This window comes from Paroedura picta, chromosome 8, assembly GCF_049243985.1.
Source record: "Paroedura picta isolate Pp20150507F chromosome 8, Ppicta_v3.0, whole genome shotgun sequence".
Classification (NCBI taxonomy): domain Eukaryota; kingdom Metazoa; phylum Chordata; class Lepidosauria; order Squamata; family Gekkonidae; genus Paroedura; species Paroedura picta.
The window spans coordinates 76,335,950-76,362,378 of NC_135376.1; the positions used below are offsets into that span (position 1 = coordinate 76,335,950).

General features: G+C 44.5%; 1 protein-coding gene across 2 annotated transcripts in view; it reads right to left on the minus strand.

The window, feature by feature from the left end:
- Positions 1-1,505: 1,505 nt before the first annotated feature.
- The window catches only part of OIT3 (oncoprotein induced transcript 3), a 48,877-nt gene continuing 23,953 nt past the window's right edge, over positions 1,506-26,429 (minus strand). For both annotated transcript variants that reach the window (XM_077350419.1, XM_077350420.1), the window contains exons 4-9: positions 23,205-23,327; positions 20,852-20,974; positions 13,328-13,488; positions 10,095-10,510; positions 2,855-2,954; positions 1,506-1,780 (exon numbers count right to left, since the gene is read on the minus strand). In XM_077350419.1, coding sequence (XP_077206534.1) covers positions 1,604-1,780; positions 2,855-2,954; positions 10,095-10,510; positions 13,328-13,488; positions 20,852-20,974; positions 23,205-23,327 — 1,100 coding nt within the window. In that variant the 3' untranslated portion in view covers positions 1,506-1,603. The remainder of the gene's footprint in view (positions 1,781-2,854; positions 2,955-10,094; positions 10,511-13,327; positions 13,489-20,851; positions 20,975-23,204; positions 23,328-26,429) is intronic.

Genomic DNA, 26,429 nt, shown 5'->3' on the forward strand with positions numbered 1-26,429 from the left:
CTGCCAGTTTGCATGGACAACACTGATGGTGATAGACAAATATACTGATTCAGTATAAAGCTGCTTCACGTGTTCCTGAGCAAGTGCTGAATAGCCTCGGGAAAAAACAGAGGAGGAAGAGTAAAGAAGCCATGCAAGGCAACGGAATGGGAATAAATATTGAACAGTTCTGGCACAAGTTCTTTGTGGACTCTAGATAAGGATCTCAGGGCTCAGTGGTGAAATCCACACAATTTACTCAGGAGGAGACATTGGCATTTAAGCTGGAGTTAGCTCTTTCCGCTGCAGTGGAATGGTGAGTCAAATTGCACAACCAGCTTTTGCAGGATGAAGCTGGCACACAACGGCATTTGGATTTGTGTGGGTTAATGCGGTGTTGGGAAGGCTTCAGTACACGTCCTATGGCAAGTTACTGTGCCATTAATCCTCATCTAATTTGGGAGATTTTCCAGGGCATCATGATTTATGGCCTGAGCACGTGTTAAATTGTTAACAAGTCTGGCTGAATGTGCCTCAATGTGTTCTGCGGCAGAGAAAAGAAGGGACCTCAGGCTGGCTTCAATGCTTCTAAGAGGACCAAATGTGCCCCTTCGACATGATGGGGGCAGGGAGCAGGTCCCCCGCTGCATTTTTCTTCCATGCCAGGAGAGCCTTGTGAGAACAGAACTTGATTGGACTACCTAGATCAGCGGTTCTCAACCTTCCTAATGCCGCAACCCTTTATTACAGTTCTTCATGTTGTGGTGACCCCCCAACCATAAAATTATGCAATTATAATTAAACCGAAACTGACCAATGGTGTGAAGATTCATTGTTCATTATTGTATATAAATTGTTTTTCTCCCGGGGTTTCTCAGCTCTGCCTCTTGTCCCACCATGCTGACCTCGCTCTTTTCCTCTGCTCCAGACAGACAAACGCTCTCTCGATCTACCCTGCAAGGCTGTTGTGTGGCGCTTGCAGGAGGAGTGGCAACAGTGATGGTGCCCCCCCACAACCCAAAGGGGTCCTGACCCCCAGGTTGAGAACCGCTGACCTAGATGTTTTGGATATAATTCATGCAAACAGTTTCTAGAGCTTTGACACCTCTTAGGCTCTTTGCATCAGGAGTGTGTTTAGCGGGTGCTATGCGGACTCATTTGCTATCAAGCAAGAAGCATTTTAAGATGCACACGATGGGGTTTTCTTTACACAGAAGTCCCCCTGGAGTTTGGGCACCAACTGGCAGTGTTTGCTTTTCTCTGAGCTTCCTCAATGCCTTATTTCCCCCTTTGTTGTCTTACCATCCTCTCTTCATCCTTTGTTCCGCGCCTTCACAAAACACCTTTGATCTGATTTGAGAATGCACAGAGAAATGACAGAGAAACCATAGAAGAACAAGAAAAGGAAAACAAGGATGTGTAAAAATGGGGGGGGGGGTTTGGGGAGGGGAGAACACTGCACCCAAACCACAGGAACACTTAAAAGACCCTGTATGTAATCTGGCCTCGATAAAGAAGGTCAAAAGTTGTCAATTTAATTTTAATTTGTTTTGGCAGAATAGCTGCTACTTATGAAAAGTACATAGGAGAAACACCACTCAGACAGCAGGTTTATAAGACAGATCTACTCCTCCATGTCAATCATAATGGGGCCGCCTGTCAGGACATGGTGAATCACGTGGCTGGCTTCCTCTTCCTCTGTCCCAGCCCATCGGCGCATCCGTCGGTGGCAGCCCTGGGCACAACGAGACCTCTCATCCGTCACGCCACACACAAGGACACGGCAATGCAGGAATACTTCCTGAATACCAAGAGAGGTGCACATGGAATTTTGCAGGGATCAGACACAAGTTCAGAGATAATGTGTGTCAATGTACAAGCAGAACTGGTTGACATATTCATCAATGAAAACAGCTGAGTGTTAGCAAGGGAGTGGAGTATATAGAGACTCAGCCAGCCCCCCAATTGCATATCTTGTTGCCTGAAGGTCAGCGCAGGGTCAAAAGAATGTGATGGGGCAGGCAAGGGCAAAGAGCCAGCTTGGTGTAGTGGTTAAGAGCAGTGGCTTCTAATCTGGCGAGCCAGGTTTGATTCTCCACTGCTCCACATACAACCAGCTGGGTGACCTTGGCTTCGTCATAGTGCTGTTCTGACTGAGCAGCAATATCAGGGCTCTCTCAGCCCCACCTACCTCCTAGGGTGTCTGTTGTGGGGAGAGGAAAGGGAAGGCAATTATAAGCCGCTTTGAGACTCCTTTGGGTAGAAAAAAGCAGGGTATAAAAACCCCAACTCTTCTTCTCAATTTCCCAGGGAGGAGGGTCAAGGGGATGAGCCCAGTCCGGGTCCACACTTAATAATCTATATTAAATTATTTAAATAATTTATGTACATCAATTTTTAAATTTCTACAGCATTCATCCCCCTCCCCCCCCGCCCCCTGCTACATTTCCCATGCCACATCCAACAACGTTGCTGAACGGCTCCAGCCCCATAAAAGTCTCTGGTAGATGATGGATGGGGGATGCAGCAGGAAAGAGCAGGTGGAGAAAACCAGCACTGATGAGTATCCATCCTTTCATCCTTCTGCTACTCAAGCAATAGAATGCTAAATCATGACAAGTCAAGGGACTGCATTCCAGAGGGAAGTCGACAATGTATTCTTTTCTTGTCTCCTGTTTTCTGCTCTATCTAAAAAGCTGACTTTGGGGAACGGGGAGGAGGAGAGCGTCACAGCTCTGGTCTACATACCTCCCCCTCCTTTAGTGTCTCTAAAGTATCAAAGGCTTGCACCACTACAGCTGCTGCCTATAAACATGACAGGTGGTTTTGCCACTAGACAGTTAAGGGCCAAATGCCTTGGGCTTTTTTTGCTCACCTTGTTCAGTTTACCCACAAATTTGAAGACTGGGACCTGGAAGTGTTTGGCGAGATGATCCTTGGAGGTGTACTGCTTCACCGACTCGTCAGAAACACAGCTGAAGAAGCGGAGGGTGGAGGGAAAAAAGTTAATGGCTTTCACAGCTATGGAACATATTCCAACATATCCTGGGCAGAAGAGAACAGGGAATTTGGCTTCTCTTGCTGAATAGCCGTATCCGTGTCTCTGGCCCTAACACAGCATCCTAGAAGGAAGGGAAGGGGACACAGCGGTAAGGACTGCAAGTGCTGGCCGAAACACCAGAGATGTCAGAAGGCACACCTCTAATCCCTCTGTACACACAGTCCTGTGACCCTGGGGGTTTTGCTGATGTAGCCTGACCATATTTATCCTCAGGTCACCTTTTGGAGCAACACAAATGTCGAAAGAGGTAGGCAGTGCTGATTTAAGCATATGCTATCATCATTCTTCCAAAATAGCCTGGGATTTCAGAACCAAAGATACCACTTAGGATATTGCGCACACACGCACACACACACACACAGCACCTTCTGACTGCTCAAATATATGGGATTATTGTGAAACCCAAACAGTTTTGTTTTTGATTATTCATGTCGATGGGTTCTTTTTGCATATTGCTTCAGGTTGACTTGAAACTGGGATTGTTTCTCCAGAGTGCTGGAGAGCTTTTGAAAGACGTATCGCTGCTTCTGATGTTTACACATCCCTTTTTCTCTTTTCTGCCTCTGACAGACGTTTAGCGGGCTTCTGTATTGGCTCACAGGCCTGCGACGTCTGATTGGAGGCAGCAGTCAGGCCAAAGAAATACACGGTGTGCCTACCACGTGCACCAAAACCTCTCCCAATCCGCCTTCAGCTCTTTTGTAAACAATTAAGCCCCAAGTTTTCAACTACCTCTGAGGTTTCTAGGCATGGAATACCAAGAAAAGAACCGTTCCTATCATCCCATTGCAGAGTTTTCATTTGAATATCAACACCAGCAGTGTCTGTGAGATGCAAACGACTAAATCAAATGATATTCAAGCTCCGGGATCTAATCTGAGAGAAGCAGACAGAAGCCTGTAAATATTTGTGGACACCAACAGGACCATGAGTGAGGATTTATGTTGGCAGATTTCAGCTCTATATCTTTTCAAAGAGGAAAAAAAAACCTTCTAGTTTTGTGGTGAGTTATAAAACAACTCAGCATATTTCTCTCCAACTATCTGCTCTCAGGAATGTGGACTTTGAATGCTCTAAATTGCAGCAGCAGATGGAGGGAAGGGAAAAGTTGCAGAACAGCATGATCTTCCACTGGATATGAGCCGCATTGCCAACTCTGGGTTGGGAAATTCCCAAAGATTTGAGGGTGGAGCCTCAGGAGGGTGGGGTATGGGGAGGGGTGGGACTTCTGTGAGGTATAATGCCACCAAGTCAACCCTTCGAAGCATCCATGTTCTCAAGGGGAACCGATCTCTGCCATCTGGAAAGCAGCTGTAATTCTGGGAGCTCCCCAGGCCCTACTGGAATCCCAAGACGTGTACTGAGTATATGAACATGGCCCAAATAGCAAATTAGGGGTGAACGTAGGTGAGCTCATTGGACAGGGTGAAAGAGAAAGGAACAGCACTAGCGGGTGTGAACTCGTCCCCTTCCATGGATCCACAGCCGCATCCAAAAACAGAGACTAGCTCTACAAGGCAGAGATCCTTTACGTAATTCTAAAACGATACATAAACTATTCATAATGCATTTTAATTTTTTAAAACATTTCTGGAGAACTGAGCATCCTAAAGGCAAGGCACAGCTTGGTACAGCTCAGACAGTATAAATTCCGCGCGCTCGTCCGCAGCATCTTGGTCGAAATGTCCTACTTAAGGACGGTTATATCAAATCCAGTGAAGAAATCCGTATTAAAGTGTCATACGCCATTGACTGCATGGCTGGCAAGTGTCCAATTTATCCAAGAACATTTAAGGACATCTACTTCCAGAGCTGGCCACAAGGCAGCTGATGGAAAGAAAGATCTCCAGGGGAACATTTATAAATGGATGAGTGATAACAATGCCACCCCTCTTAGTAGACAAGGTAAGAGGCAGCTGTTACTGAGGTGTTCATCACCAGGGTTCCCTTCAAGGCATGCCTCATAATTCATTGCAAAGGATACAATGTAAAGACACTGTCATTAGCTGCTTGCACTGGAAGCACCTTGTGTTTTAGGCTGATTAAATGAGAACCCCCTGGAGACAGTCCAGCTGATAATAGTCTGGTCTATCACTACCTTTCTTTCCACTTTGGTCCCACTACCACCCAGCAGCACATCTAAGGTGTGGCAAATGTCCTGGATAACACTTGATGGGGGGGGGCACTGTTCAGAGCCCTCCAGTCTCCAGGGAGATGCCACCACAGGCCCTGTCAAGCCACTGCAGGTGGTGAGAGCTGCACTGCCCAGAGCAGCCTCGAGCCTCTCCCTCGTCCATCCAGTGTTCGTTCTCCAGACACTCCTGGGTGCAACTGCAGAAGGAACCGGGTCTCCCAAGAGAGCAAGGGCCCTTGTTGGTGTGGCTGGATCAGGACTTCCTGCACCAAGCCAGTGAGAATGGCTGCCAAAAACTCACAATGAGGCGGGTGGGAGCACACTCCACCAGGCGTTAGAACACACCCAGGCATGCCCCTTGACCCTGAATCACCAAGCCCCACCCACCCCAGGCACTCAATTGGCTAAGTATGCCGCTGCTACTAGCAGTGTGCTATTTTCAAAAAGCTCTCTTGATATAGTTCCTTAGCAATGCCATACTCACTTGAAGGGGGGGGGGAACATTTCAGGTGTGGTTTCTGGTCTACTCCAGAAAGCAGACTGAGATGCCTCTAATGCTGGATGTTTCTGCACTAAGACAAAGGCCCCATGAATTCAGAAAACAAGTGTGGCAGGGAAAGGCCGGGCTAGAGTGGCAGAGCAGATAGGATCAAAGTGAGAGGACTTTCATTTCTCTCCCAGGAATTTTTTTGAGGTAGCAGGTTTAAGTGCCACTGCTCATACATAAGGACGGATCCTGGCTCCCCACAGTACAGCAACTGAATAAGGAAGTCCCACCTTCCGGTGTTGCTTTCATCACACCTCAAGCTCAGTACTTAGCTCTAAAGGACATCATGCCTAATCACATTCATGTTTTACACATTCATCATTATTGTCCACAGACAGGATTTTCCAGGAGGAGGCTGCTTTCCTGCTTGGCTCTGCATTCCCCTGGAGCATGGCTGAGTGGCACCTGGGTTGTGGCAGCTATGTATTCATCCAGGTTGCAGTGGAAGGAGTGCCAAAGTCATGGGCTGCCTAGGGCACCCAAAACTCTTAGCCAGACCTGATATGAGGCAGCAAAGAAACTCAGCTGGTTTATCAAAGCAATGGTTGTTGGCCACATAATGTATTTGATTTGGCTTTGTGAGTTACAAGTTGTGTAGGTCTGGAAGAATGGAGGGGCTGTGGCTGACTGGCAGAACATCAGTTTGACATTTAGAAGGTCCCAGGTTCAATCCCCAGCATCTCCAGTTAAAAGAATCAAGGTAGGAGGTGATATGAAAAGCCTCAGCCTGAAACTCTGGAGGACCATTTCCATTTTGCGTAGACAACACTGATTTTAATGGGTCAGGGGCCTGACTCAGTGGAAGGCAGAATCATGTGTCCATATGTCTCTAATGTGTACAGTAGCCTGGAGTGGCACCTAGCCCTTAGTTAATGCCTCCCTTTCCTTCAGTCCTCCTGCACCGCTGTAAAATTGTTCATGAGACTGACCTTAATTCTCTGTTTGATCTTTCTCCACTTAGCCCTTGAACCTATTGTGTTGGACTTCCACTGGAGATTTGATTGGTTTGGAGGGTCACAGCACTCAAATTCCCAGCTTTTGATCTGGTGCAGATGATGCTGAGGACTGCGTGGTATTGTTCCAAATTGTTCCAGTTGAATGGGGAGTGCAAATTATACTTTACCATCGTTTATGAAAACTCGATTCACAACATGGGTCTTGTAAAAGAAACTATTCTTTCATATTGTCGACGAAATCAACCTGAAGTGGAGCTAAAATGAAATTGGCTCAAGGGCATACAGTTCCAGTTTTTAAGTAATTCACTTCACTATTACTAAACTGAAAATTGTGTTTCATTGCCTGAAGAAGTGGCTATCAAAAAACCCCCAATATGGTTAAGCCAAGATAGTTGGATTTAAATTGCTCTATAGAAGTCGGCCACAGTCTCCAAATGGGATCTTGCTTCAAACAAAGCTTAAACGCTTGAGAACTACTGAACTACAGAAATGTTATTTATTATAGCTTGGATAGGTTTTGCCACTGGGTCTAACCATATTCATGCTGGCAATAAAATGTATCTTAAGGTCAGTATGGTATATTTCTCATGGAATCCGAAGTAGCCTTCATGTTGCAGTGTTTAGATGCCCCCTAGAGGGCAAAAACACCAGAAGGGCTACTGCACATAGGTCCTCAGAAGATGTAAGAAGTGTTTAGTCTGTGGGACTGCCTAAGGGCATTCTTGTCAAGATGCCACACGGAAGATCCTAGTGCATCTCCTTCACGTCTGTTGTCCCTGATGTTAGTTGCAATGCCCAGAGTCATCTGGGGTATTCATAACTGCAGAAGGCTGGAGACCAAGAGCATCCTAGATTTGACTGCCCAAAGGCTCCCTAGGCTTGAGCGACCAGGGATATTTCAAACACAAATGTTTACTGACGTCCTTGGGCCAAGCTGAAGTCAGCTGTGATTTAGTAATGTTGGCAGACGGCTAACTGGTCCAGGAAGAGTTTGATTAAAAGCCATTAAACTCATTGTCGCAAATGTACTCTTTGCTTATGCAAAATGACATCTACTCCCACTGGGTCTGTAGTATATTATAGCACTGGATGGTAAACAAAAGGTATAAAGACCTTTGATGGGCTGTGATGACTCTAAAACTACCGTGATTTGTGCGGTAACCTACTTGCCTTGATGGGGGATTTGAAGAATACAGAGATTCTGCATTCTTCAAAATAAGATCAGAGGAAGAAGAAGAACTGGGGGTTATCACTTGTAAGAAAGGGGGTCGGATCCTGGGGAAGCTGGATTTCTTGGGTAGTTGTACTTAGGGATGGTAACAACCAGCAGAGGGGTCTGCTGGGTTCTTTTATAAACAACCCTCCCTCTCTCTGTAACTCTTCTCATAAGAATACTAACTCTAAAAAGACTGCCCAGGGACTAGGTAGACTGAATGACAAACAGACAGACTAGAAACCAGCTCTGCAGAGACTTCTGTTTGGACATGTGCTGGGGTAAAGATTATGAAGCCTGAAATGGTCCCAAGTAATGACGAGGGTAAACATTTGAAATGAGCCACTTGCTAAAGAGGATTGGAGTAATAAGGTAAAGGGTTTGTAGAGACTAACCATGTTGGCTGAATTTCAGACTACTGTTAGATGAGAGGGAACCCATTTTGCAAGTGCACAGGCTGCAATTTGGATCAGGACCATTGTGTGTATGTGTGCGAGAGAAGTTACTTCAGTCTCTCCTCAGCACCATGTTCCTAAGCCAAAAAGGTCCATGAGGTGTTATTTTCTTAACTGGGGGCTACATACATATTGATGGGCTACACATGCAATGGAGCAAATAGGACCCCCCCCCTTTGGGGGGATGTTTGGAGTTGGGAAATTGGTAGGGAGCAGGGAGGCTGAAGCCCATTCTCCTCAACATACTGTGGTCCCAGTCCAAATCTCCTGTTTTGGCACTTGGCAAATGAGTTCTCTCTCACCTGATGTCTGATTGTATCTCAGCCAAGGTTAGGCTTGGGGGAACCCAAGTCACTTCAGGCTACAGATTGTAAGATATAGTTTGACCTTGAGTCTCAGAATAGAGATGTGGGAAAGATTGTGGTTGAAAATCTTTCCCTGCTAAGATTGCTATTGTGATTGAAATATCATTATTCAGGTCCACAGGTCCACATGACCTGCGAAGCCCACTTGACTTGTGACTCATGGATTTATATATTTGGTCCAAGCATATTGGTCCCTTTCTATGAGAAAATCGTTCTAACAGTATGTGAATATGTATATATGCTTTTAAAGGTGTCTTGGAAGAAGATCAGGTTATTTTTTTGTAGCCCTAGGCAGAGTCTGCACTTACTTTGTTTATTCCACTGTCAATCCTGTTGAATCCAGATCGATTTGAACTCGGGTCTTCCTCTTAACCCCCCCCCCCATTGAATCAGGAAAGTGTTCTGCACGTGGTTAGGGTAGTTCAGAAGGGGGGGGAGCAAAGTCTCTTTCTTTCTTTTCTTGAAGGGGGTGGGGAGAGGAGCCAAGCAAGGAGCCTCTTTCTTTTCTTGGAGGGGGGGGGGTAGGGCGAGAGAGGATTGAAGAAGGCAGAGGAGGGAGAAAAAAAATCTAAGACCAACAGAAGTTGAGAGAAATTAGGGGCTTCTCCTTTAAGGCAAGCTGGTCACATGATCAGCTTTGGCCAATCAGGGGTTCTCTACCACAGAGCACAGCCCAGATTCAAAACAGCCTGCTTTCTCAATCCAATTCTAAAAATATTGAGCAATAAAAGCACTCTAAGATATCTCACAATAAAGGTAGGGTCACTCTGGATCAATCCTTCTTGCTGCAGAAGGAAAATTTAAATCGCCCAAAATCAAAACAGAAATCGCATTCTGTGTAGACGGCAGGGACTGAATCGACCTGGGACTGGAATAAAAGCTCTGTGCAGTTTACACCCTAGTCACAATGCTTGACCGATAAAATAAAATGCTGTGCATGGGCCAAAGTTCTAAGCCTCACCTGAATCCATGTAAAACTTCCTATCAGGGTAATGCAACCACTGAAAAACACAATTGTGCTAATTGGTTAAATACACTCCAGTGGTAGGTTCATCAGCTGGCCAACACAGAAAATGGACGCCAAATTAATTCTCAACCATTACCATTAAGGGAAGAGCAACCCTCCAGAAATTGCTCATTTGCTCACCCAACAGCCCTCCCTAGCTCATTTTAAGTGAAGTGGATAGCTTTGCCTGGGCAGCTTTTGACAGCTGGTGATTGTTGTGACTGGCAGCCTCTCCTTACCCTGCTTGCCAAAATCCATTTGGCCTTGGAAAAGAGTTGGCATTCCATAAATCCTCTGCATTTTGGGTGACCCAAACAGTGACAAAAACCTGGCTTTTAAATATTAGTTAAATGAAGAGGGAACAGCCGTGACACTCACCCTTCTCGAATTAAGTAGTACTTAAAGATTTCGTCAATCTTGGCTGTAGGGGTTGCAAAGCAGCTCTCCACCAACGTCTCGAGACCATTCACATGCACCAAGGGCTCGATCCCAAAATACAAAGAATCCCGCAGTTTAAGAGTAGGGAGGGTATCCCGGTAGGGCTCTTCAAACTGTTTGTCTTTGAATATTTCGAGAGTGAAGGGGAAGACGCCTCGGTTGCGACCCATGATCTCCAGCGGTGAATTCTTCACATTGGGGACGTAGCCTTCTGAGATGGTGTACCAGCGAGGGTACTCACAAGTTATAGGGATCAACAGTTTGCCAGTGCGGACGATAATGTCCCCGTTACTGCCTGGAGTTTGCTTTGGCAAGCCAGTGACCATATTGCTAGCAACGATTTTGTCATTGATGACCTGTATCATACAGCGAGGAGGAAGAAGAAAACATTGTGACAACAATGAGACAGAGGAAGCAAAAATGTATGTCAGGAGATGCTATAACCAGGCTCGTCTGTCTGACTCTACAGGAGTGCAGGAAAAAGGTAGACTGCAATTCTGATTGAAGCATGATACTTCCTGGGAACCTTAGCTTTAATATATATATATATATATATATATATATATATATATATATATATATATATATATATATATATATATATATATATATATATATATATATATATATATATATATATATATATATATATATATATATATATATATATATATATATATATAGGCTTTACAGTTGCAAAGATATGCTTGCAAGTGTGCAGGCTGAAGTTTTGAGAGAGGTTTGAATAATATTTCTAGTGGCTGTTGTCTGGGCCTTTAGTCTGCTTCATGGCATAATTGATACAGAAGGTCATAGAATCTAGTTCTTTTTATGGCAACATTTGTCTTGTCTTGTGAAAGTATTTTAATATATTTAAGTGCAGTTCAGTCTGTGCCACAACTCAAACATTGGCTGGTTCTGCACTTACTCCCCCCCCCCCCCCAATTGTTGATCCTGCTCAATTCATATCGATTTGAACCTGGGTCTTCCTCCTTCCTTTCCCCCAAATTGAAACAGACTGCGTTCTGCACTTAATTGTGTGGCTGTTCTCTCCTTCCCACTTGATTGGGGAAACTAAAAAGGGGGAGGGGAGCAGTGGGAAAGACAATCAAAAAGGCAAATCTCGGCACAGAGAAATGTGGGCTCGGAGCACAGTCACATTAGAAATTAGGGCAAAAATAAGTCTTGCGAAGGAATGATAACTCGGAACCAGGCAATCTTTGAACTGACACCCTGACCAATCAGCGACAGACTACCACAATATGTCAGTGTCACTGTTGGGGGCATGGGGGAGAGGGAGGAAGTTAATCTGACAAAATGAAGAGATCTACACTTAATACTGGGGCTTTTGGGTGTTTTTTTCAAATGTAGTGACTTCTATCCATTCCTGGGCCTCTTCTGCATGATGGATAAGCTGATGAAAACTCATTAAATGCATCGTTGTTTTTCTGGTCTCTGCACAGAAGAGTGAATTTACTCCGCAAAACTGATTTTGCTCTGCATGGTGAACTGCCTCTTCGGTGTTTTAAGCGTCATTTAAGCATTGTTTCTGAAATATGCTTTTCACCAGTTCATTTCTCTCCTGCCTGCCTGAGACACTCTATTAGTCATGCAGAGAAACTCCTTAGTTATGCAGATTAGTGACTGCATTAAAGAACAAAGCGAAGTTGGCAAAACTTCAGGGGGCAGGGCTATGAATTGTTTCATGCAGAGAGCATTGCAACATAGCTTTTCAACAGACTATATTCAATGCAGAACAACGATTGTAATATAATAAAGTGGTCTAAATTGGTTGTTTTTTAAACTGTTTATTTGGCTCCGTGCAGAATACCTCCTGGATATCACAGGGGAAAGGTAGTATCACCGCGGATGAATCAGGGCAAATTTCAAGTGCTAAATATCAAAATGGAAGTTGAATAACATGTAGGTGGCTTTTTAAAATTTGGGGTCACTGGGAATAAAAATCCCAGTGCAGATTCAGCCCTTGTGTGTGTAAAAGTGAAAGAGACAAGAGAGCACAGCTGCCATAGTGGAAACAGGAGTGGAAACAAGAAACAGGAGCATAGAATATCACATCAAAACAATCAAAACAATAATCGTAACAATTTCACCGCTAAAGCCTGGATGTATGGAATTACACTTTCTCACTTCTTATGTGCCAGTTGCTAATTACTAAAAACCATTCCAGTGTAATATGGAGTCTGTTCCTTTTTACCAATATTACGGGGCACAGATTTCTAGCCACCCGACAGTGCAGCTTTCTAGTGTTCCTCATTTGGAAAATGCAGCATTCAAGCAGGACTGTAGTCATTCTTGCTTCCTGATCCCATCACTGTCCTCTCCAATGTCACTGTCCCTCCCCCTAAGCAGAAGGAAGTGAGATATGCTGTTGCACATCAGGCTTCTATTGGCTCTTGCTCCAACTGGCTTTGTCATACACATTTCAGGCCTGCATTGGGCACAATGTTCAGCCACATCAACCATGGTGTTCCTTCAGGTCCTCTACTGCATGAACAATGCACTAATCACATGCTATTGAAGCGTGAAAGCAGTCTTGGAAACACAGACTGGAAAACTGCGTATAGTTGTCAACCCCAAACCCTATCGTCAAGGATTCTTCAGATAAAACCATGATAGTTAAATTGATACAAGCCCAGTTTAACTCTATAACACAGATATGCGCTTGAGTGTATATTTATAGTGCTATCATAAGCTGAGTGGCAGCCTTCTCCATTGAAAACAATGGGCTTAGAAGGGTGAAACTCTGCTTGGGGTGGCAGTGTTAGTTACATAAGGAAACTTAGGCAGATGGTGAGTGGGTGCGCAGGAAGGGATGTGCCAGTGTTTGTCTCTCATGGCCCTTCCTTTCATACCCAAAGAGTTGCTGGTTGCCACTGTGGGATGGTGGGTACATTTCCTCTGGGCCAGGTTGGATTTTGGAGATTTTTGGTGGCGGGATAACTTTGGTGTGAAATTGGGGTCACTGTGGGTGGGCAGGTAGTTGTGAGTTCCTGCATTGTGCAGGGGATTAGACTAGATGACCCTGGAGGTCCTTTCCAACTATATGATTATATGAGTCTAGGTACATATATGAAAGAAGGGGATGAACAATCTTCAACAGGGGTGGGGGGAGATGTTTGCAGCTGATAAGAAAAGCTAATAATGGTACATACATCTATGGTGGTACCGCAGGTCTTCAGGGAGAACTTGATGTTGACATGAGTGCCATTGGATACTCCTTTGCATGAACCATTGATGAGTGAGAGATCCAGCCCTCCAACAAGATCTTTAGGGATGTTCACTTCTATGAAGGTAGATCTGCAGAGGACTGGGACTGCAAGGGGAAAAAGCAAACCTACCAAATTAGCTGGAAATCTAAAAGCACAGCTCACATCGTAGCAACAAGATGAGTCCTCTTTAAATGACTGTACTTTGTTAGCTAAAGCTCTCCTTGCCCTACAAAACCTTTGATTTGCCTGCCTATAAAAAGGCTATGACTGTTTCAGTCTTGAGAGCCAGTTTGGTTTATTCCCCAAAGAGCTGTTTGGGCGGTCACATTCCCACCCCCCAAGATGTGAGCGTGCTCTGTTGGGATCCAGCAGTTGTGTTAGCATTTTTTAGAATGATGATTCATAGTGTTAGTGCTTTCTGAAATCCCAAATGGCTTCAAACCAAGGGCTTTTCCAGATGGGAAGGCTCCACCCATGGCTGCCATGCTCTGGAAAGTCAGCAGAATGTTGATGATGATTTCAAGCCTAGCAGAGCAACCTGAAGATAGAAATCTGGTGCATTTGTTAACATAATTAACAGGAAGTGTGCCATTTGCTGCTCTACAACAGAGGCAAACCCATGGCCTTCCCATATGGGTGGAAATACAGAAACAGGGCGTGGATGTAGGCGTGGGAATGATGCTAAGTCATATATCACAGAGTCATCTAATCCATGACACAAGCTACAATCCTAAAGAAACTTCCTGGGGAGTAGGCCCCATTGACTAAAATGGTGCTTACTTCTGAGCAGACCTGCTTAGGATTGCTCCCTCAGGCATGTCACCCACTGGAGGAAGCCCGTGCTCTTAAACATTTGAATAATTAGATGTCCCACTACCCTTTAATGCTCTTTATATGCAATTCTACAACTACGCGGGCATATTCTCCAGGAGTTCCAATAAAATGCCCAACCATGGTTTCATGCTATATAAACAAGCCCGTTGGCCCACCCACCCCCATTCTCTCATCCTCCTCCCCTCACATGCTCAGAGTCCATATGAGGTTTACTACAATCAGCAGCTTGCCATTACAGGTAAACAGGAAAGCAAAGTTTGGCTTTCCTCTTTGAGGCCTTCCCGGGTTCAACAGAGGAACAGCCACTTGGGTCAGTATGCCAGACTCAGGAGGGAAAAGGGGATGAATCCAAGCCTTTTCTTTAGCAGAGGTGTGGTTGTAGAAAAGAAAGAAGGGTCCTTCCTTGCCTTATCATCCATCATCCCCATGTAGTGATCCCTCCTTGCAGATCCCACCATCTTGGGAGTGATCTTTTGAGGGTTGAGGAACAGTAAGCGTGGAATGCCAAAACTATCTGCATTCCATGCACAAAATGGTGAGATATTCAATCATTATATCCTCCCATGCTCATGAGGGAAAGCACCACAGGCAATTCTAATATTCAATATTTTATTTTTTAATTCAATATGGTAATTTTATACTTGATTTGTTAGTTTTATGTTTAAAGTTTATTTAATTGTAAATTCTTATTTATGGAAACGCTATATGTATTTTATAATTTTGTAATTCACCCTGAGTTTCCAAAGAGAGGGAAACATAAATTGCAATTAAAAAAATTAGAGCTATTCTGTTTATTGACCACAGTTTTACAAATTTCTTTGATTTAGAATAGCATCTTCTCTGTTTTCTAGGAATGGTGGGCTGGGTCCCATCAGTGAACAATCAGGGATAAGACTGTATGGAGGGGAAAATGCACAATAGTCTCAGCATCTTTGTCCCACCCTCACATCCGCCCTCCCCTCTCTATTTCTTGCTCCAAGTAATTTTTTTAAATGGTGTGCTCTGTTTTGCAGCATGACCACAAATCTATGTTGTCAAAGGTGAAATAAAATCTTCTTTAAAGTGTCCATGGTCTTTTTGGAATCAGGCAGGCAAAACACAACACCCTTTCTGTTTTCTGGAGGTGGAAAATGAGCTGGGAAAGAGGGGGGGGGAGGGCAAGTGATCTGTCTGCCTTCTCCTGATCATACAGGGGTATGAGCACTTTGTTTTAAAGCCAACCACTAGCACAAAATGTCTTTTTGGGCTCCAGGAACCATGTTCAGCATCTCAGAAATTCATTCAGACAGAAACTGCAGAAGAACACAAATTCCAGGGGGGGGGAATGCTGTATTGTTCTGGTGTTTCTCCATAGCAACGGGGCAGTGTTTATTTCTATTTGAAATGCATCTGTGCTGTGGCATTACCGCCTAGCAATGTGGAAGTGCCTTAAATAAATTATTTTGGAGTAGGGGGGAGAAAGTTTCAGTCCATGAGATAACTGCTGTGCTGTGATTGGTGGCTTGCTGTGATTGAGAAGCCAAGTTGCAGAGTGAGAAGTTCGGCTTGTTTCCCCTTATAGCCTCAACAGGAGACAAAAAGCTGCTATGGGGCAGAGGGCAAATGTGGGAGGGGTCTCCCCATGAGGAAAGCTGTAAATGTGAGATTTAGTTTTTGCAAGCAGGATGCCACTCCCATTTTTTCCCCTCCATGCTGAAATAGTCCACATATATATAACACAAACCTTTTATTTACATTTGCTTTTTAAATGCAGCTGATGTACTGAAGGCTTTACTTTGGAGACATTAATAGGCAGAGGGCTGTGTGGCTTGCTTTACACTGTGAAAACGTTTAAATCAAAATTGGTGTCCCTGGGGTGCTAATGTTTGAGAACTGCTGACCTAGGGTAGAAATATTTCCCATTACGGAAGAGTCAATAGAAAAATTCACCATACAGACTTGTCACATTTACCCATTTGAATTCAATTAATTAGATTCTTTGCCACCATGACTATTCAGGGGAGACACATTTCCATGAAAAAGAGCAGCATTAAAAATCATATTTAGGGAATTTTCTAAAACACAGTTCTGACTGAATCACTTACACATAATTTTCAAATGTGAGGGACAGATAGTCCATAAACCATTTTTAGTGGAGAAAGGTATAGATTTATGAATCCTGATGGCAAGGAAACATTTAGAGCTCCTTTCATTAGGTTATTTGTAATTTAAAAAAACAGGTGCTGCCTGTGACTGAATTAATCAGACTCTGCAATCCAGGGAAAATATGTTAACTTTGTCATAATTTTCTTTCCTCTTGAATGTAGCATGTTACTGTTCAAGGTTATGGCTTTTAAACATTCATTTTTCTACTCTTGGTAATACTTCTGGAAAGAAAACAACACAGTGGTGTATAATGCCTTTCTCCTAGCCTTAATATACTAGAAACGTGTTTCCCCACTAACTTTGCCAAGGGTGCTATTTTTCAGAAGCAGAAAATGAAAAACAAAAGTTCTTTCTTAGCTGTTTGTCACATACGCAAGGGAGAGAAAGAATCAATGTGTATCAAATCACAAAGAACAACCCCAAAAAGAAGATGACAACAGTTTCTAGGGGCATTTGGAAATAATTTTCAACAGTGCCAGGCAGAGGGATAACTTTGTGCTGATGAACTGATCACAGCCCTTATTTAGGATCTTTATGATGTTGCTCAATGAATTTTTGTGATGAATGAGGACACCCAATGCTTTTCTGCTGTTAGGATTTTGTGTTTGGGCCCTGTCTCATTATATGAAGCAGCCGTGGGAAATGTGTAATTCTTCTTAATTCAGAGGCAACTTTCAAAAGAAAAATAAGGATTTTTTTCCTCTTCAGCTTCTCCTCCCACGCAGCCTCACAGAAATGAGAACCAACCTACAGAGCTGTGTATAACAAGCAAAGGAGATGGCAGTCAAATGAGGGGCGTTGAATTAGGGACCCCTGGAACTACAGCTGAGAGAAGTTCTTCTGGAGGAAATGGATGCTTTGGAGGATGGGCTCCAAAACATTGTTCCCCATGGAGGTCCCTGTTCTCCCCAGACTCCATCTCCAAACCTCAAGGACATTTCCTATCTGGATCTAGCAGCCCGACTCCCCCCTCCCCCCCCCAATGACTTGCTGGTGGCTACCCTATGCTGAATCCTCTCCCTTACTAGGGCTTATTACCCTACATTCTGCCTTGTCCCCCTACCCAGGCTCTGATACCAGAAGTGAGCCTGTCCAGGAGTAAAGTGCCCAGAGGGAAGGGTGGGAGAGTAGATTTAGCAGCAACAGTGCAATCCTAAACTCTCTCTCTAAAGGGTTTAGAATGATGACCAAGCCCTACGTTGGCATACCCAAAGATATGCTAGCCTAAATAGAAGACAGGACATACCCGGGTGGTAGGGCAGTACTGTATCTCCAGAATCATTGTAGAATAGGGCAGCTTCCGGAAGAAGCCATGGGCACAGCCAGGTTCACTCAGCTTCCTAATTTTTTCCAACACCATCCCAGCACCAGGACAGTGTCACGCCACTGTATAGCCCATTTGGGCCCATTTTTACAACGACCCAAGTGAAAAACTCCCTCAGAACAGATCTGCTGCAAGAGGTTTTTCCCTTCCCCCTCACGTACTGGGTGTATATATACGTGTGTGTCTTTAAGTGAGCCCTCATAGACAAGTTGAATAAATAAATATTTTATTTATATACCACTCTGTCCTGTTTAACTCAGGATGGTATACAACAAAGTTAAAAACTATTTTTGATCAAACATTTTACATATAAAAACTGTCTCCTCATCTTTACATTTTGGCCCTCTAGTTCTGTATGGGAGGACATCACCTTAGGTTTGTCAGGTCCCTCCTGGAAATGGTAGGGAATTGGGGGGGGGGGGCTTACCAGTAGAAAGAAGACCTCTGCTATGTCACTGGCATTGCACAGGGAGTGGCATCATTATACCAGCAATTTCCAGGCAAGGATCTGGTACCTGGGCAAAAACTCAATGCTGAAGCCAGCTTCTACTATAGAGTTTTTATCCAAATACCAGAGCATCATCTGGAAGATTCTGGAGTGATGATGTCACTTCCAGTGAGACACAGGCAACGTGGCCTAAGCTGCCTTATTTCTACAGGTAAGTCTTCCCACCAGCCAGCTGATTGGTGGCTAGGGGGCAAGGCCTGGCAGAGGCAGGCTGCACTTATACCATGGGCCTGGCAACCCTACCTCACCTAGTTCTAGTTCTCTGTGTGTGGATTGTAGTTCCAAGTATGTGTGAAGAAATAAATAAGCCTGTTGCAGAGGCTGCCAGACTCTCCTGCATGTTAACCAAATAGGTAAGCTTAATCCAGGGGTTCCCAACAGCTTTGAGCTTTGAAATACTGACATAGGGTGGTGGGCACAATCACAACATGGCTGCCACAGGGAGCGGAGCCAATCACAAATTGCCAAGAAGCCGGGTCATATATAATTCTAATACTATCTCCTCAACATTTCAGATGGAAACACAGTTTAACAGGATATTTAAAAAAATCTGCACAGCCAATCAGAAGCCCTACGGGGCAAAATTGTCACCAGCTTTGTCCACTTTCTAAAAGGAAAGGGGTCACTGGGTACCACATTGGGTCCCCCTGGCTTAATAGTGGAACACAGTATTTGGGACAGTGATGCTCTGTATTCTTGGTATTTGGGGGGCAAAAGTGGGGAGGCTTTTGGAGTTCTGGCCCTGCTGCTGGACCTCATGATGGCCCCTGACTTTTGGCCATGATGTGACACAGAATGTTGGACTGAATTGGCCACTGGTCTGATTCAACTTGGCTTCTCTTATGTTACTAATCCTGCACACTCCACTACACTAGACCCACAGGACCTACAACCCAATCTCCAGCAACACTTGCTACTTTGAGTAGGTATTTATGGTGCAGAAAGGAAACTGGAAATTAGCAACATGGCCAGTATGAAATTATGCTGGAGCAACCCCCCTCTCCTGCAAATAGGGGATACCAGGAGTACAACAATGGGGTGGGATAACTGTAGATCTTCTGAGGACCGAGCTCGAGGTCCGTAGCAGGATCGTAAATCTGTACTGCAATTAGCCAAATGAGCAGCTAGATGCCGACTGCAGGATCCAGTCAGTTTATAATGAAGCTGACCAATAGGGCACACTGGTGGGAAGATCCTTTTGTCTGTGCATGCATATACGTTGGGGCTTTTGGAGGGATTTTTTGTTCAGTTCAATCAGTTCTGCTTCTCTCTTGTAACATGCTGGGATCCTAACAAAGAGCTCAGATCACCTCCAATGTCTGTGGACACCCTGAGCCCACAGATTTCACTAGAACTCCCTGCCATTCCACTCCAGTTTGTTTTATTGTGCCAAACACCCATGAAGTCCATTGCCTTTTAGGATCACAGAGCAGCCCAGCAGACAGTGCAGACACACTACAGCTCCCTACGAGGCTCAGCAGTGGCTCAGCATGGCTCAGCAGTGACATTGCATCCCTCCCAGAGGGCCAGCCTGCCAGGTGAGAACCCCGGGGTGGCTCACTCTGACTCATGCCGAATTTAGATTCTCTCTCGTGTGCGTGCCTCTTTAATTGTTTTAACTTCCAGAATGTCCTTTAATGTTCTCTTGCCCGACAGACTTACTCCCTGCCACCAGCTGTGTTTCCCTTCCCCACCACCTCCATTATTCACATTTGCTTTGCAGGAAATTACTAACTGATAGGAATGCCTTTGTGCCCCGATCCGTCTCCAATGAGATATCTGCTTTCACGGAAATTATCACATCATAGAGTGTCTTCTAAAATCTACACCATTCCTGAGAGGAAGCCGATCACTCAGTGCGATAGCCTGGATACTGCAGAGAGAGGGAATATTTGCGTCTATTTTCTTGCAAGAGCAGAAGCAGTAATTTGATACATGCATTCTGCCAGCCCTGTTAACCCACACATAATTAGAATTAATTCAAAAAGTTGTGTTGATTCAGTGGGAGCCAGGGACTGCATTTTCTAGCTGCATAAGACTGCTGTAGAAAGCCATACATTTTATTTGTGTTAATAAAAAAAAAGGCATGGCTGCTCAATTCAGATGCTGCTTTCCTACACAATCATTCCTCTGTATACTCTTGAAATGCTGGTGACCACAAGGCTAATCCACCCAAATAGGACACTTGCCTCACACATCACCCTTGCAATGGGTGGCAGGCTTAGAATGAACTCCCCAATTCTCTCTAATGGGTTTTCATAAGGAGCCATTCTGAAGTGATCGGGGAATGTGGGATGATATGGCTGCCTATCAAAATGGTAGCTTAGGCAAAAATGAGATGTCTTTAGACATCACGATGTAGAAGGAGAAGAGCTAGAGGAGGGAAAGAAACTATGATGCAAACAGACAGCTAAGAATACGCGGGAAGGACATGTAGACAAAACCCAGCCAATGTCTCCCCCCAATTTCCAGGGCTGAAATGGATTAACCAGTGACTAAAGTCATATTTTGGTACTCTCACCTTTCAGAAGCATCTTCTGTAGAATGTATCCTAATTATTATGAGGTGGGGAAACCAAATGTCCATTTGCGCCCAGCTCTATTATCTTGACACATTGTAAAGCACCGTTTGTTCCCACAGATCCTGATTAACTTACCTTGGCAGGCATGGTTGTCGTCTGACAAAACAAGCCCCCGTGGGCACCCACACTGGTAGGTGTCTCCCACAGTGCTACAAGTATGACTGCAGCCTCCATTATTGTTGTGACATCCATCAATTTCTAGGACAGAAAGAACAATTAGACACATCCAGACAAAGAGCACTCTCCTTAGCGAATAGACCAACGGGGAATAAATCTGAGAAGACCCATCTGCTCAAACAGCATCACGCTGAAGGGGTGTTAATCAAGAGAGCCAGAAAGGGGTATTGACTCTATAGCAATTGCTGCGCATTGCCATTGACATAATAACAATATGCAAGCACAGACCGTGGTCCATTTTACATTGTTTTTTAACCATCGCAGGCAAAATTCTGTACAAGGAAATGACTGGAAGAGCATGGTAGTGAAGGAGTAAACATTCTCCTGCTACTTCCAGGATTTCTGAGTAGTTTCCATATCTCACTCAGTAATGAGATCTCCTCATTACAGCAGTGAGGAAGAACAAGCACTGAGTGAGATATTGAAGTAATATTTAAAGAAGCCTATTGGAAATGGAGAGGGGCTCAGAAGCTATTGTCCGGGGTACAGTTAATGTAGCATACAGATGCATCAAAAAGTTAAGGTGTGGGTGTGGCCAACATGTGTATCTAAATACAGGTCTGTAGTGGTGGAAAGTGACATCAAGTTGCACCTAACTTACAGCATCCCCAGAGGCATAGCCACAAAAATAAAGGTCAAGGAGAATTTCACTCCTGTAATACAACCCTGATGTAATGCCTCTCCTTCAGAACCAATTAAACTGAAATACAATTTTAGGAGGTCTCTGTGTATAATGGAAAGCATGATGAATGCCCAGAGAAGATTTTCAAACATCCCAGTATTTTAGATGGATGATCTCTCATTGATTCAAATGAATTTTAAACTGGTGATCGTGTGCTAGGCTTGCACAATCTACTTCTCTGGAAGTACAATGGTTCAATTCCATCATCTTCCCTTAAGATTTTGTGGTTCTGCATTGGGTATTGAAGACACTGCAAAGTGAATAACTTCCTTCCTGAAATGCCTCATAAACCCCATGACATATCAATAAACATGGAACCAACCAACCTGGTTACATATTGCTTAATAAACTCCTTAGAAAAGCATTATTTTCATGAAAAATGTCACCTAACACCTCAGGCCATAAAATGTGTCTTTATAGCATGTATAACTTTCCCATTTGCAGAAAAAGGAACAATTGTTCTTGCTAATAAAAACAAAATGATCAGAGTGGATACCAGCCCTTTCCCAAAAAGAGCAGAAATAAGAAGTGACAAGGAGGCCTAAAAGTACTCCTGATTGATGTGAACGGGTTGGTCACATGTTCATTTATGAAGGACTACCTTGTTTGATTATGGCAGTCCATTGTCTGTCACTCGCAGGCATGGAGCTTACAGCCTTGACTCTCCACACCAGGAAACCAGCCATGCAGCAGGGCAGAGCACAGGTGCAGCTGAGGGTGGGGCATCTGATGAAAGACGCCAAGTCCCAGAAGGGCGGGAGGGCTTTTGAAGACTCAGGAGGTGGAGGCTTGGAAAAGGAAGGCTACTTAGGCAGGAAGGACAGCTACTGTGAGGAGGCGGGGTTTATCGATAGTGAAGTAACTATGGTGAATGCAGGGGAAGGAGAGAGGAAAAAGTCCTCATTGACCCCGTTCTGAGACGCTGTCTCCAGGAAAAGTGTTGTTCCTGATTCAGGCATCCAGCTTCTGGCATTGTGGTGGAAAAGAAGTGGCAGACCCTGACACATACCATTCCCCCTCAACTTTTAAGGCTTTTTTTGTATTCGGGTTGGTTGTAAGTTATCCCCCCCCCCACCCCTTTCTGTACCAAATTCTGTAAACAATTTAAGCCATCTCAAAAGAGCAAAGGTTCAATCTGAGATCAGCTCCATCCAGGATCATTTTATACTGAAATTCTACATGTGACATGAGCAGAAAGCCTTAAGACCAGGGCCTAAAACCCATCAACATCCCCCCCTCGGGGGGGGGGGAGAGCTAACTAAGCTGACGAAGAGTTCTGAAGAGCTCACAAGCTTGCACATTGATTTGCAATATTTTGGTTATTCCAAAATAAAGGTATATGGCTGTTGTGGGTGGGTATGCTTCTGAGCAACTTGCAATCTCTGTGAGGCAGATTAGGCTAAAGAGAGCATGACTGATCCAAGGTCAAACAATACACTTTATGCTGGAACTTGAGTCTGAGATAGTCTGAGATATCACCATATTGGCTCTCCTTTTGGCTAGCATCGACATGCAAATCAGGTGTTATTTTTCACAAGGCTCCCAAATCAATTCCTTCCTTAGTCTCACCTTCACAGGTCTTTCCATCACTCCCCAGAACACGCCCAACTCCACATTCACAACGATAGGAATTTTTCAGGTTGATGCAGAACTCGCTGCAGCCTCCGTTATTCTGTCCACACTCATCGTCATCTGTAGAGGAACAAAGCAACCATGTATTCACAGACAGTGAATAAGTCAGGCCAACAGAGACCTGACCTGAAACAAGGACTCCAGGGAGCATTTTCTCTTCAGCTGGCTATTGCTAGCCACGGACCACAATTGCTGTGATTTATAGGATAATATCAAGGAGCATGGCTCCAATGACCCAGGCCTGCTCTCATGGTATAAATCTCGTGTACATACACATATGCAGATGACTATAATGAAGACTTATAGGAACCAGTATCCTGTGCCAGCTGCAGGTGCATACTGAGATTAAAGGCTCTTGGCACAGCAGCATCTAGGTCATACTGAACTCTGGTTCCGCTGTTGGCAAGAATCGATCATTCCAGTTGATTTGGCTGCCTGGATGACAATTTCCGTAGAGGAATCACCTTCATGCCATTGGTTTATTTCACAAAATGCAGATCAGCCCCAAACAATGGACTATCATAACCTCCCCATGGATCCGGAGCCTAAGTGGGAATGCCAGGAAAGAAGAGGGCAAAGCAAACCACAGTGATGGAAAGCAAACTGTGGCTAAAAAGTAGAAAAGGAAAAGCTGAAGAAAACTTTTAATGAATTTTTGAGGTAGGAATGGGTAGGACATTCCATTTGATGCTGTCTGTCTTGTTAGTCTCCCACTGCAAACCTCCTTCCTTCCGCCCACTTCTTTCTCCCCACTGTTCTCAGGGAACTAGGGCAACTTAATTCCTTGCACATTTGCCAACCTCATTCTGAGCTAAGTAAAGATTAAAAAAGTGGGACCCTGTGAGATTCGTGGAGGGGGAGATCCCATCTCCCTTTCACTCTCTTGCCAACCCTGGAATGGCCCTGGGATCTCCGACTGCTGCTGCTGGGCTGTTTCATTGCTGCTGCTGCCCCCCAGGCTCTCTGGCAGCCACTGTCCAGCATGGTCCATGGGATACTTTGCAAAGGCTCTACCACACTGAGGTAAGAAGGGAAGAATGTTCTCTGTACTTGCGCAGGGATCATTACTTTACTTGGGGGGAGGAATTTAAAAACCCTGCATATTTTTTACGTTTTCAGATTTTTCTACAAACATGGAGAGTGCCTCAAGTTTGCTGAAAAATCTGTTTAGACTCTGTATGGGCCTAATCTGTAGATTTAGGTCTCTGCAAATGGGAGTCACAAGTGGCTAACAGTATATAGATTCTGAACTAGATATTGTCATGCTCACCCCATTTCTCTGTACAGTGGTAAGTTCTGAGGGAAGGAGAGAGTACTGGCATTCTAAACATCCGGAAGAAGTTCCTGACAGTTAGGGCGGGTTTTCAGTGGAACAGGCTTCCTCGGGAGGTGGTGGGTTCTCCATCTTTGGAAATTTTTAAACAGAGGCTAGATAGCCATCTGACCGAGGTTGATTCTGTGAAGGTTCAAGGGGGTGGCAGGTTACAGTGGGGGGCAGGCATAGTGCAGGGGGTTGACTACCTAGGAGGTCTCTTCCAACTATTCTATTCTATTCTATTCTATTCTATTCTATTCTATTCTATTCTATTCTATTCTATTCTATTCTATTCTATTCTATTCTATTCTATTCTATTCTATTCTATTCTATTCTATTATGATTCTATGATTTCTATTCTATTATTCTATGATTTTGCAGTGTCTCTGTAGTATTGTTGCTTAGCTTCAGTACTGGTTTATCCATGTAGCTCTTGTAGCATGTGCTATGGGCCCCGAAGATCAAGGGACCCCACCCCTCCCTTACTGGCAAAGGCCTTGAATTTAGTGACAGAGATCTTGCCAGAGAATGCATGCACAGAGAGCTTATGCGTGCTCTTCTGCCCCACCAGCTTCCAGTGGAATGGATCTTGGAAACCTTTGGAAATTGACTGTAAGAGCCAGAGGTCCCCAGGTGCTGCCGGGAGGCTGGCAACCCTTCTTTTCTGAAGATGTTGTAGCAGCTTTTTGCCAGCTGTTGCATCTGGGAGAAGGACAATGAGCAGGAAGAGAAGGGCTCAGGGTTGTTCAAAAGGCTGAGGGATGGCGACCAATGGGATTCCAGGGCAATTGGTTGGACACCACATAGAAATAGGATACTGAACTGAACGGACCGGACCAGCATCGTGACCCAGCAGGGCTATTCTTATGCTGTTATAAGGCCTGAAATTCAGAAAAATTAGTTTTTTAGGTTGCTTTCAGGAATGGACTAGGAAGTCAAAATAGCCCAGGAAGAGGGCCATGCGGAAAGGGGAGAAGAAAAACTTGGGTGCCTTCAGTTTTTGCGTTTCCTTTTGTTGACAATAGGAGGCATCCAAATGGCCCTGTTGAAAATCCTTGCTATTTCGATGACCAATTAATTAAAGTAGAGAACTTGGATTAAAGCCTCCTGAGCGGCTTAGTGGATTTTAGCCCGATTAATTAAGGGGAGAGGGAGAAAAGGTCGTTGAAACCATAAGCTTCTGGCTTGCTTTCATTTTCACTCGCAGCAACTTTCAATTCAGCACTGGCCAATGGCCAGGATTAACAATGGGAGGTGTGAAATTTCAGTGCTTCTTCCAATGCACAAGGGATAAAGGCCACCACTTGTGCTACATCATGACATTAGAACACAAGTTTCCCTTTCCTTTAGATAGGACTGTGGCAGAGAAAGATTAATGGGTGTAGTGCCACCATTTATGTGTTGGTGAGTTGCAGCGGTGGCTCTCAAAGGAATGAGAAATCGCTTTGAAAATACTCTCTGGCATCCAGTGCTGGGAATTTAGGCATCGTACGGTTCCCATAATGCATTTGCTCTGTCTCAAACCACCAACTGGCGCTCAGTGCGAATCCAAGGCAATAGTTAATTGCAGGCATCTACCAGTCTCTTCAAATTAGGTATGTTTGGACACCCATTGGTTTCTCACTGGTTTCCACAGAGGTATTCAGTGCAGTATAGTGCAATCAGAAGTATTTTAACGCTTGCCAGCCTCCAGATAGGAACAGGAAATCTCCTGGAATTATGATGGACCTCCAGACTACAGAGATCCATCTTCCTGGAGCAAGTGGCTGCTTGGGAGGGGAGACTCTATAGCAGAATAGCCCAATAAGGTCCCTACCCTTCCCAAACCCACAAGCTCCACCCCCAGA